At 33.1% G+C, this 12671-nt stretch overlaps 1 protein-coding gene across 1 annotated transcript; it reads left to right on the top strand.

The window, feature by feature from the left end:
• The first annotated feature begins 3788 nt into the window (after window positions 1-3788).
• Window positions 3789-9795, top strand: LOC127259223 (pyruvate kinase 1, cytosolic-like). Its single transcript, XM_051286396.1, has 16 exons — window positions 3789-3997; window positions 4313-4409; window positions 4707-4804; window positions 4895-5050; window positions 5159-5236; window positions 5478-5609; window positions 5964-6044; window positions 6155-6229; window positions 6322-6411; window positions 7228-7372; window positions 7448-7536; window positions 7618-7716; window positions 7811-7878; window positions 7968-8067; window positions 8177-8236; window positions 9408-9795. The coding sequence occupies exons 1-16, from the start codon at window positions 3926-3928 to the stop codon at window positions 9558-9560; spliced, it is 1593 nt and encodes a 530-aa protein (XP_051142353.1). The 5' UTR covers window positions 3789-3925; the 3' UTR covers window positions 9561-9795.
• The last annotated feature ends 2876 nt before the right edge of the window (window positions 9796-12671 follow it).

Here is a 12671-nt window from a genome sequence, read left to right as displayed (position 1 = left end):
GGTATTTTTTTAGTTGTAAATAATTGTAGAATATAATTGAATTGATTATAATATAGTAGTAATATAGAATAGTGTATGGGCCACACATTTTTTAAGAAAAATAAACAAATCGAAAAAATTCCAAGATAGTGGATGCCACACATATAATAATAAGGCTAAATTGCATAAAATTCATCGGTGGTTTTATGAAATTGCACCAAATCCCCTATATTTCTAAAAAAATATAAAAAAAATAAATATATTTGTAATTTTAGGGGTTCATAAATTAATATTCTAAAAGTTATTTGCAATTTGAGCGCATTTAGGCCAAATACCGTTAAATAAGGACTACTGAGGGGGTTAGACGCAAAGTTTATGAAACCATGAGGAAGTTTGACGCAGTTTTAGAAGTATGGAGGATTTTATGCAATTTCATGAAATCACGAGTGGATTTTATACAATTTAGCCTAATAATAATGATTTGAGTTTTTTATAATTTGAATCTTGAGCAATATCTTATTATTTTTAGATTTATGTGATTATACTTTTCTTTTCATAGTAGTTTGAAAATTTTACAAAATAATTGAATCTAAATCGGATTTTTAACTAAATATATTTTTCTACTAAGAAAATCCCCTTGATTTTGGAAGATTCACAAATGAAGCAAGATCGGATGGATCATTGGGAGATTGACGAATTTATAAAATCAAACAAAAAAAAAAATATACAAGAGGGGGATAAACCAAGAATAACAAAGTCCAAAGAGGATGGATGTCGGCTCAACGAAAGAAATAGTGAGTCATGTGTTAGACCAAAAATAACATTTGAGGAAAATCCCAAGTTGATCAAAATCACTATAAAAAAGTCAATTAGTTATGAAATATTTTCGTTGTTAATCCCTATTTTTTTCATCCGTAAACTAATTTGCGATGGAATTACGGACGGAATATATTATGTCCGTAAATAACCCATCGCTATAACTCGGCGTCCAAAATTCCGTCACGTGAAATTAGTGACAAAATTAGTAATGGAATATTCCGTTGCTAATTTGGATCGAAATATTGTCGTTCTATATTAGTGACAATTTTTTCGTTCTCAATTCCATCCGTAATTGTAGCGATAGGATTAGGGACGAAATTCTAAGGTCCTTGTTTCTTATTCCATTGCTAAAATGCTCACTTATCCCCTAAAATTTTGACATTGCACATTTACCAATACCTATGTTAAACAAAATCTGAATTCGAAATTAAATTTTAAATTATTAATAGACATTTTTACTGAATCAATTAATAATCCACTATGAATATTCCATCCGTCCATTAACAATCTATCTATTTTTTTTTTATTAATTGTACTTTCTACTAACATTAAAAATACCATTACAATTTACGATATATTACACAAATATCATTACCTTTATATCACACAATACTAATAAGATTATTTTAGTCTTTTCTATTTTATTCATACCACACTCCAATATAATACTAATATTCCTAAAACTTTGTGAAAAAACCGATGGATAAATAGATAAGAGACAAATGGAGTAATATATAACAAGTTTACAACACCTAAATATAAAGCAATCTAACATATGAAATTGTGCAAACATATAGTACAATCATAATGTTATCAATTACAAATATTAAATTGTATAAATAATATAAATTTTAACAAACCAGTGGCCCACTCGTATTGCCAGTTATGTGTTGATAATCTGGAGCTGCTTTTAGATGTTCATTTTGATCCTCTTGAGTTGCTCCAAGCTTTTTATTTTGGATAGTTCGGATATCCAATTTTTATTTTAAAAAATAATTGTGTTATTTTCAAATTAAATTTGTAATGAGTTTGAACCAAGAATGTTTGGATTACTACTACATATAAAAAAATATTTCAATATATTATTTTTTATTCATTTCCACTAGAAAAGTATACTACTACAAATAAAATATAATTAAATCCAATTTAATTTAAACATATCACTATTACCTCACTTACGTAGATTTATTTATTTATTTTTAATCGAAATTCTATTTTCCTTTTCTTCTATTTTCTTTAAAACTTCAACCCTAGTTTCTCTTCTATAAACACTCAAGAGGAAAGTGTTTATGTAGCTATGGTGTTATTCATAATTATCAGGGAAAATTGCAAAAATTATCCAATATGTTGGTCAAATTATCGTTTTTAGACATGTATTTTTTAGTTTTTTAAAGTAGGACAATATCTCTTCCGTTAGCCTTTTTTATGTCTTCGGGCGCTGAAAAATGTCATGTGCCGATTACGTGTGCAAACGTAGAAATGTCGTTACTGACGTATACCCTGCTGGTGTTGACATGTTAGATGAAATGGTATGTAGGTGGCAAGTGATGTGCAAAAATTTTAAAAAAAATAAAAACTTGAAATTAATTTTTTTTAAAAAAAATTCCAATTTGGATCAGGCCAAATTGCAATAAACAAGAAATTTACCACAACCATTCCTCCCGTGATCGATCCATAATACATCCCAATCAATTCCCAAGAACCCTAAATTCCCCAACCGATCCGTAAATCACCGATCTTATCCACCGCGGCCTCTCACCGCCGCTTCCTTGGCTGATAGACATCAAATTATTTTTCTTCCAACATGAATCTTTTCGTCAACACTACACGAGTAGAGAATGGAGAAGCATCATAGTAGTTCCAATGAATTTTTTTTTTTTACTAAACTCTTGTATTTTTTAGTGTGATTAGTCTTGCAATATTGGCGAAGTTATAGATTACTAAGTGTTGTTTTGGTGTATCGATTATATATTTCGAAACATGTCGATATACGAAGGTGGAGCATCGTCGCTTGCACCTGACGAGTGGAATGCTACTTTAGAATGAAGTCTATACTGTGCACTTCATGGACGGTGTACAATCCCGGGAGGAGATTCAATGATTGTATCAAATCCAAAGTAAGAATTTGTGTGATAAATTAGTGCAGACAATATAATATAAGATGAGCACTCTTTGTATAACCTATAAAACATGCATAGAGAGAAACACCTCCGAGGTTTTTTTTTTTTTTTTCCTATGGGAAGATCCTCCTATATGCCATCGAGGTAAGGTTATTCTCCTGATCTCTGAAGCAAATTCTTCCTTCATTTTTGCCCTCCAAAATAGATCCGCTAATGTTACTTTCGAACAACTTTGGCTATCTCTTACCAATAGAAAAATCGCCATTTGCAGCAAGAAATTCCAATTTTACAAAATAATTTAGAGCAAAATCTCTAGATAAAACGCATACCAGGCCACAAACATCTTCTTTAAAAAAACAAAAAAATAAAAACAACAATGAAATTCTCCGCTCAAAAATAACTTCTATTTGGACGACTTCTTTTAACTACCTGCAATGGAACGACGGTAAAAAGGATATAATAAAATATTTTCACAAAACTTGAACCGACCAAACATAGGAAGAATATCGAAATGGAAAAAAGATGGAGAGAGGATAAAATTATGGCAGCAAAATGCTTGGTTTGGAGAAGAGAATGGAGAAAGAGAGAAGAAAGAAAATACAATACAAAAGAGAGTCTCACCTACACCACGCTGCATCGCTTTTAATACAAAAATACGCCATCCACGTTTATAACGTTGTGCGATGAAAATGTCCAAAGAATTTACAAAATTTTATTAAATGAAAATTCTAACACACCCCAAAAAAGCTGACAACAACCAACTACCAAAATAATAATAATAATAATAATAATAATAATAATAATAATATCCCACCAGCAACATACTCCCATACTGGTAGGTGTTCCGGTAACAAAGAACGAAATATTACCGAACAGTCTGCACTACACGACAAAATAAGCTGCTGCTCACAGCCTGACACTCCCATATTTTCTCTTCCCTCGACTGATTCATTCATCATTCTCCTCAAATTACACAAATCTCATTCACCTCTACCTCAACCTCAACAATGGTGTCTAATTACTTACTTCTCGAGGAACCTTTGAGGATGTCCTCCATTCTCGAGCCCTCCACAACACCTGTAAACTCTCTCTCTCTCTCTCCTCCTAGTTTCTTTAAATCGTCTTGTGTACAGCAGGAGAGCCATTTTGGGTTTTTCTTGCTCTGTAATTTCCTTGGGCTGTTTTGTTTCTTGGGGGGATTTTCGCTCGAGGTTGAGGTTTTAAGTAAATGAGTGTCTGAGTATGTTATTAATAATTTTACTAATAATGCCGACAAGTATATATGAGTTAGTTTTACTTGTTGTTCATCTTCAATTGTACGTGTACTTTTTATGAATTTGTGTTGTTTATCCATTTTGGTTTGTGATCGGGATTTGGTTTCTTTAATTATGCAGCATTTCTTCCCGGCAATGACAAAAATTATGGGGACATTGGGGCTTAATTCAAGGTCTGTGGAGGTTATTTCAGGCTGTCTTAATGCTGGGATGTCTGGTAATAATCTTACATAGTTACTTACATAATATGTGTATAGTTTTTCCTCAAAAGCTTGACTAATGATGTGCATATGATATGAATGATGAAACAGTTTTATTTTTTTATTTCCCTAAAGGATAACTAAAATGTTAGTATTAGGGAGTATATTCAGAGAAGAGAAGCAATTTATATTTGTAGATTTGTATCAATGAGACACATACTTTTTACCTTATTATTTTTATATGAAGAAGAGGGAGGGAAGCCATTGCAACATAGATTTAAGTATTCAAAGCAAGCTATTGTCTTCATCTGTAGTTGCACGATTTGATTTCTCGTGGGGTGATCAAAATTTCCACCAAGAAACCTTGGAGAACTTGAAGGTGTCCATCAAGAACACGAAAAAGCTCTGTGCAGTAAGCTAGATGTTCCATCACTCTATGATAAGACAACAACTACGACGTCCGGATGTCATACTAAAAAGCACAAACATTTCGATTTGCCAGGTCATGCTCGACACAGGTGGGCCGGAGTTGCTGATTGTCAACAAAACAGAGCGGCCTATTTCACTTTCTGAAGGCTCTTTGGTCACACTAACACCAGATCAAGATAAAGAAGCCACTCCAGATTTACTTCCGATTAATTTCAATGGATTGTCCAAGGTAGACATAATGGCGATGCCGTCAATGTATTGGTCTAATTATTATAAATTTACCAATAATAATAAACGAGAATATGTTAAGATCTTACAATGTTTTACTATTATGTAGGCAGTGAGAAAGGGCGATGACATTTTCATTGGTCAGTACTTGTTCACAGGACGAGAGACAACTTCTGTTTGGCTCGAGGTAAATTTCATTCAAATTATATTTATTAGCATGACCTAATAAGATAATAATGACATGGTGTGATTGTGTATAAATTCCGGATCCGATAATTTGGTCGAAAGTAGGTACGATGATTAGCTTTTGAATATAGAAGAGAGATGCTTACAGAGTATTCTAGTCTAGATTTGTATTTGGATGCGCATCAAAGTGAAGATAAAAATGCACATCAATGGCATTTTAATTAGGTGTTTGGACAATGTAGGTGTCGGAGGTGAAAGATGAAAATGTTGTTTGTATGATCAAGAATTCTGCTACATTGTCCGGAGCATTGTACACTCTACACATTTCTCGGATCCACATTGACCTCCCGACTCTCACCAATAAAGATAAGGAGGTACTTGATATTGGCATGGCGTATGCACAACATTTAACTTCAAGCATAGTCAATTGTGTGAGCAATAAACATTACAAAGTAATAACTAAATATATACATATATATAGTACTACCTCCGTCCGGCTCAAAGGGTCTCATTTACTTTTTGCGTGTTGATCTTTCAATATTAATTATTATATCAAAATGTAGTACAAATTAAGAAAAAATTGCAAAAATACTTTCATTAGTGTCTTAATGTTAAGTACAATGACGCAAAAGCTTAGATGCGGACGGAGGGAATACTTTTTTTTTATATTAAGCAGTAACTTGTGTGGTGTGTATCTCTGTTCATATTGGTATTATCATTATTATTAGGTTATAAGCACTTGGGGGGTTCAAAACAAGATTGACTTCCTTTCACTTTCTTACACTCGCTGCGCCGATGATGTTAGACAGGCAAGCATGTTTAATGTGATAGCTAGCATTGCTCCCTTTTCACTTGTTAAAAATTAACAACCTCCATGTCTAATCAACTTGTGTTTGGTTAATGTGTCCTTTGTGAACAGGCGCGTGAATTTTTATCGAAAGTGGGCAACAACCTCAACCGGACACAAATTTTTGCCAAGATTGAGAATGTGGAGGTATGTCGGATATTAACATTCTACTCAGATGCATTACTATAGTTACTATATGAAAGTGGTTTCAGTGTACCTTCCTGCCTTTTTCTTTGCAGGGACTAATCCGTCTTGATGAGATTCTTGAAGAAGCAGATGGCGTAATTCTTGCTCGTGGGAATCTCGGAATAGATCTCCCACCAGAAAAGGTAGGCACCTCACAAAAAGATTAATTTTCAGTCATTAAAAAGAATTCAAAGTTGGGTGAAGTGACTTTGATGAAAGAATATGTATAGTATAGTCAGGGCCGGCACTGGCCAGAGGGCCGCCCAGGGCCCACGGTAAACTGGAGGCCCATTATATATTTATGTTATAGGAGTATATGTATAGTTTACGGGGAAGGTTACAGTGATGATTTGGAAAAATCAGTACCATAAAATACAAAAACAATACAAGTCTTTATTTAAAATATGTGCTGTTTGTAACAATGACATGTGTTGTTTGGTTATTATTACAAGTGTATTGTACAAGTGTATGCCATGTGTTATATGAATATAAATGATGTGTTGTCACTAACATTACTGTGTGATTTTTCTATTTATCTGTGTGATGTTAGTTCATGTGCTATGATTAATATAAATGATGTGCTGTCATTAGCATTACCGTGTGGTATTTGCTAGCTACCTGTGTGTTGCAGTTTATATATATATAATTTATTTGATATATATGAATAAAAAAAGTTTGTAGTTGGTGGTATAGAGATTAATTTTTAATATTGAGTCCTATATGTCTCAAACATTTAGAAATATTTTTTTATACTATTTTTTCTTTAAAAATCCTAGAAAATCATTTTATTTAATTATTTATATTTTATTATAAATAAAAATATATTATTTATATATATTTAGGGGCTCATATTTATTTATTTATTTTTTTTTTTTCGCCTTGGGCCTTCGAAAGTGAGGACCGGCCTGAGTATAATAATAATCTCTAGTATTGATTGATTTTGGAGTGATGTTCCACAGGTGTTTTTATATCAAAAAGAAGCCATATACAAATGCAATGTGGCTGGGAAGCCTGCAGTGATTACTCGTGTTGTTGATAGCATGACCGACAACTTAAGGCCGACTCGTGCCGAGGCTACTGATGTTGCTAATGCTGTACTTGATGGTATATGCAATGTCAGTTTTTAATTCTAAGCCTTACTTTTGATCGTTCTATAGCTAATCAAAAGCCATTGTTTAGGGTGCGACGCAATTCTCTTAGGTGCAGAAACTCTCCGTGGATCAAATCCAGTCGAGACCATCTCAACTGTTGGTAAAATCTGTGCTGAGGTAAAACTGTAAACGGACAGACAGACATGTATGTGTGCACACCTTTGTAATCAATCTTATTTTCGTTTTTCGAATTTGCAGGCAGAAAAGGTGTACAATCATGATCTTTATTTCAAGAAGATTTTCAAGGACGCGGCCGAACCACCATTGGCTCATCTAGAATCTCTAGCTTCTTCAGCAGTAGCTACGAGCACCTCGATCTTCACTTTGGTTATTTATTTATTTTACTGTTTCTCATCATTTCTGTTTTTTTTTTATGATCAATGTAACGTAGGTTCGTGCTGCCATCAAAGTGAGTGCATCGGTCATTATATGTTTCACTTCTTCTGGAAGAGCAGCGAGGTCCTGTTCTATTCTTCTCTTTATCATACTAACTCTGGACCTTGTCGATTTTTTGTCCTGCCCAATTTTTACCTTTGAAAATGGCACAGATTAATAGCTAAGTATAAACCAACAATGCCAGTATTATCTGTCTTCATTCCAAAGCTGAAGACGAATCAGCTCCGCTGGACATTTAGTGGTGGCTTTGAGGTATTATATACATATATATATATATATGTTCGGCATTGTTATATGTTTGTGTGTTTGCAAGTTTTTTATCGAGGCCAACTTGTTTGTTTCGTTCGACAAATATTCTCAGGCTAGGCAGTCCCTAATAGTCCGAGGAATTTTTCCCATACTCGCAGATCCTAGGAAGCCGGTAAGATGATAAATTTTGATGATAAAGAATCAAAATTATTCGAGAGGATTACTTTTGCATGTGAATAGATGTCTAGTTTATGGATTTCTTTGATATAAATCGATCAACCTCTTAGGCTAAATGTTTAAATTTAGTCACTTTGTTGAATGTTTAGGGTAGTTTAAACACGAATTAGGTTGGAGTGAAATTAGAGTCTTCGATAAGAATACCTCTATAAAAACAAATATTCAAATAACTATCTGAATTTATTACAATATGCAAATGACATCCTTTTAGGGAGGTAATATGCAATGTCTTGTATTTTTATTTTTCAAATAATTAATGTCCTACAAAAGATATGCTTTGAAAGGTTCAAATTTAGCTGCGTTTTCGGACAATCATCCCATTTTTATTGTTTTTTTCCGTGTATTTCAGCTTTCAACTTTATTACATGACAAAAACATTACTTATATCGCATTTATAAATGTATTTCAGCTTTCAACTTTATTACATGACAAAAACATTACTTATATCGCATTTATAAATGCATTCACACACGGGTAAATTATACATACTAACATATTGATATGTATTCTAATACTCTTTCTGTCTGGCTCTAAGGTCTCATTTACCTTTTGCGTCATCGTACTTAATGTTAAAAATATTCTTATATTTGTACAAATATCATTATAATAGTATTATAAGACACTAATGGAAGTATTTTTGTTATTTTTCCTTAATTTGTACTACGTTTTTATATAATAATTAATATTCAAATATCAACACGCAAAAAGTAAATAAGATCCTTAGAATCGGACGGAGATAGTCCTAAATACCTCGTGTAAATTTATATTAAGCAATTCACCTTGTGTTAACCAAAATGGTATATGTGCTCCGTTTGCAACATAGGAGTTCTATGCATATACAATTTACTCTTCGCACACTTTCTTGAAGTTGTTGTACATATAATATATACATATATCCCATGGGATCTTCTGTCCCATAAATAAAACCTATCCCCCTATTCCTACATACATAATGTGTATATATACATACACGTGTGTATGTATTATATATATACACATTATGTGTGTGAGATAAGGGGATAGAGTGTGTTAATGGGACGGAGGATCCGATCTGATATATATATATATATGTACTAATGCTAACGATTTAATTAATTAAATTCCAGCTGGAATTGATGAGCGCAATAAATGAACCGGCATTAAGAGTTGCTTTGGATTATGGGCGGGCCTCGGGCTTTATAAAACAACACGATCGTGTCGTGGTTTTCCAGAAAGTTGGGGATGCATCAGTCGTGAAGATTGTAGAGCTTGAGGATTAGGCAAATTGGCTTCACTTTGAGCGGATATATCATATATGGCTACTACAACTTGTCTAAATATATTTACTTGTGTTAGTTACGTTCTATCTTTGGCTACTTCACAGAACTATATATATATATATATGTGTGTGTTTGGGAACTGGTATGGTCCCAATATTATAAAAAGATTAGGATTATTCTGAATTTTTGTTGGCTCGTTCGATCATTTTTATTGTTAATCCAACACTTATGTTAATCGAGGGTGTTTTGGGTATTTCGGAAAAAATATAAATTAAATGATCCTTAATTAAGTAAAAATTAATTATGTTAACTACCTTTGAAATATTTGACAACGTAATCTTACTCAAAATTAAAAACGTCTGCAATTAACTATTTTTAAAAATCGTATATATACAAAATGCAATTATGTATACAATTGTTGCAGGTAATATCTTTATAACATTAATATGATGTTGGTCATTAAATATCCTCCGTGTATGGTTTACTGGAAGGATGTTCAAATAAACACATCGTGATACATATTTTTAGCTCGCAGATTATTCACTATAATAAGATAAATTTACTTTGTATTTTCTAAAATATAAGATTTGCTAATTAATCAAATTTCACATCAAGTAATTTTTGAAAAACAAAAACTAATATCCCTTATTTTAATGGTGTATTTATAGAATATTCTTTATGTAAACATTTCTTATATTTCTTAATAAAGTTAATTCAATAGTTCTTCTTTTACTATAAAATACATACAATTGATACACAAAAAATATGTATATATGTTATTTGAAGTCTTAGATTATGATCAAACAATTTTTTAAATGAGGTAACAATAAACAATATATTTTAATATCGCCCACCCACCATTCACAATCGCCGCCAACGACGTCGTTACCCGTGCCCGCTACTGTCGGACACGCGAGCGATGCCCGTCGTAGTTGATGCCCTCACGCCGTTGACCTCGCTTCCATCTACATCTCTAGTGAAATCGATCTTCCAACGACAGAATCAACGAAGAGAGATCCCAAGTCATCAATTAAATCCAAAATAAAGAGAAGGAAGCACATTCAAGTCCCTTGTGTGCCGAGGAAGGTAGCGAATTTCAATAATGAGAAGCTGTTTCGGCCAAGTGGAGACTCGCAAAGTATTTCATTAGAGGTACATGCTTTAGGGGACTTTTGTTTGTCAATCTCATGCCCATGAGTGTCGATCCAATTTTGAAGTTGTTGGGATTTCAACCTTAATTGTTTTGTATTTTTGAATGAGAAGGAATGGATTTTGACGGATGAAAATTTTGGTAGGGTTTACGGTCTTCCATATGGTTGTGATAGGACCCTTTCATCATTGACGGAAGAAGTTTATTATTATTGTTATAAATGATGGATTATATTAGATATATTTTTCACTATGTTTATATGTATAATATATAACTTAAATAAATATAATGTATACATTATAGATAAATGATGTAAGTCGCATATAGGGATGATGCATGTATCGTATGTAAACGGTGACCTACATTGCATCCAGCTGAGATTATGATTATCTTTTGAATTATCTTAAATGTAATTTTGTTATTTCTATTATTTTGTTTCCTCTTGGACATATTTACATATGTTATATTCTTTAAACTTAATTTTACATATTATCTTCAAATTGATTAAGTAACAATATTTCAGACAATAATATGCTAAATATGAAATTTTCATTTGTATTAGTCAATTTAAGCATGATATTCACATGAACGGTTTTGGATAGATGTCAAATAGAGTGAGTTAGCCCCGAACCCGCTCTTCATGGGGCGAAATCGGGTCTAAATAATATGTTTTGGAGCCGGTTGTGGATTTTAAATTTTAAACCAAGCCGGGTTCGAGGCGGGTTACGAGTTTTATTGAAAACCCACCCAAACCAAGACCCGGACCCGGATATTTTTTAAATTATTATAACTAATATATGTTTATTTATATAATAAACATATATTATTTATTTATTTAAATAATTTTAAACATATAACTCAATTACTTGTTTGCCCAAGTAAGTTTTTAAAATTATTATAACTAATATATGTATATTTATATAATAAAATATATTTATTTAAATAATTTTAAACATAAAACTCAATTAGAAGTTTGCCCCAACCCTAAATCCCTAATTTCTCTTTCCGTTTCTTCAACCGCGACTGCTGCCGTCTAAGGATGTCAAATGGGGTGGGTTAGCCCCGGACCCGCCTTAGCTCCGCTCTTAATGGGGCGGGTTCAAGTCTAAATAATATGTTTTGGGGCGGGTTGTGAATTTTAATTTTAAACCTGGCCGGGTTCGGGTCGGATTACGGGTTTGTACGCCCATATCCCGCCGATTAACCTATCAACTGGGAGATAGGTGACTATGGACAATAGAACAAACAAAATAGTCTTGTATGCACCGCCACAATATGCATTCGAAAATATCAGCTCAAATATACTTCTGCGGATTCAAATGGAACGGCCGATTATCACAAATTGGCATACTGCAGTGCCACTCGTGGCCATCCAAGAAGGGTCATAATCAAGGCCACCCATAAGAGGAGCAATGAATTAGATTCTGCCACTTCCAGTAGGTGGCGGATATGGTCTTCAAGGGTTTTCATTTGTAGAAGAACACCCTATTGTTGAAATGGTTCAACAAGTTCTGCCAATGGCAAATCAATCACAAGGAACCAACAAGTTCCGCCAATGGCAAATCAATCACAAAGGCAGCAGTAAAATATGCCAATGAATCCTCCAATAGATCTGAATGTATTAAAGAAAATGATTTAAAAAGCTGCATTAATGCTCTCAAAATATTTGCAAAGCCTCCATGCCAACAAGCTGTTCCAGACCAAATTTGAGAGAACCATTCTATTCTACGGGATGTGAGAATACCGAAAGGCATTCAATCATGCATTTCCTAAAGTAAGTCATTATCTTTTCAACTTTCGCCGGATTCTTTTGAATTCATTGATATCAGACAGGCTTTCCAAAAAGAGCCGCTTCTTTTCTCTAAATTGAAAGTGCAGGAACCTCATGTAAAGTGAAATTCCGCCACAAACTATCACTTCAGAAAATGGGTTCCAAAAGATACTTCTTCTAGTAACTGGTG

The sequence above is a fragment of the Andrographis paniculata genome, unplaced genomic scaffold (assembly GCF_009805555.1).
Source record: "Andrographis paniculata isolate CXL003 unplaced genomic scaffold, ASM980555v1 Contig60END, whole genome shotgun sequence".
In the NCBI taxonomy this organism is placed as follows: Eukaryota; Viridiplantae; Streptophyta; class Magnoliopsida; order Lamiales; family Acanthaceae; genus Andrographis; species Andrographis paniculata.
Note: the sequence above shows the minus strand (reverse complement) of the source record. Positions and strands in the feature narration are given on the sequence as shown.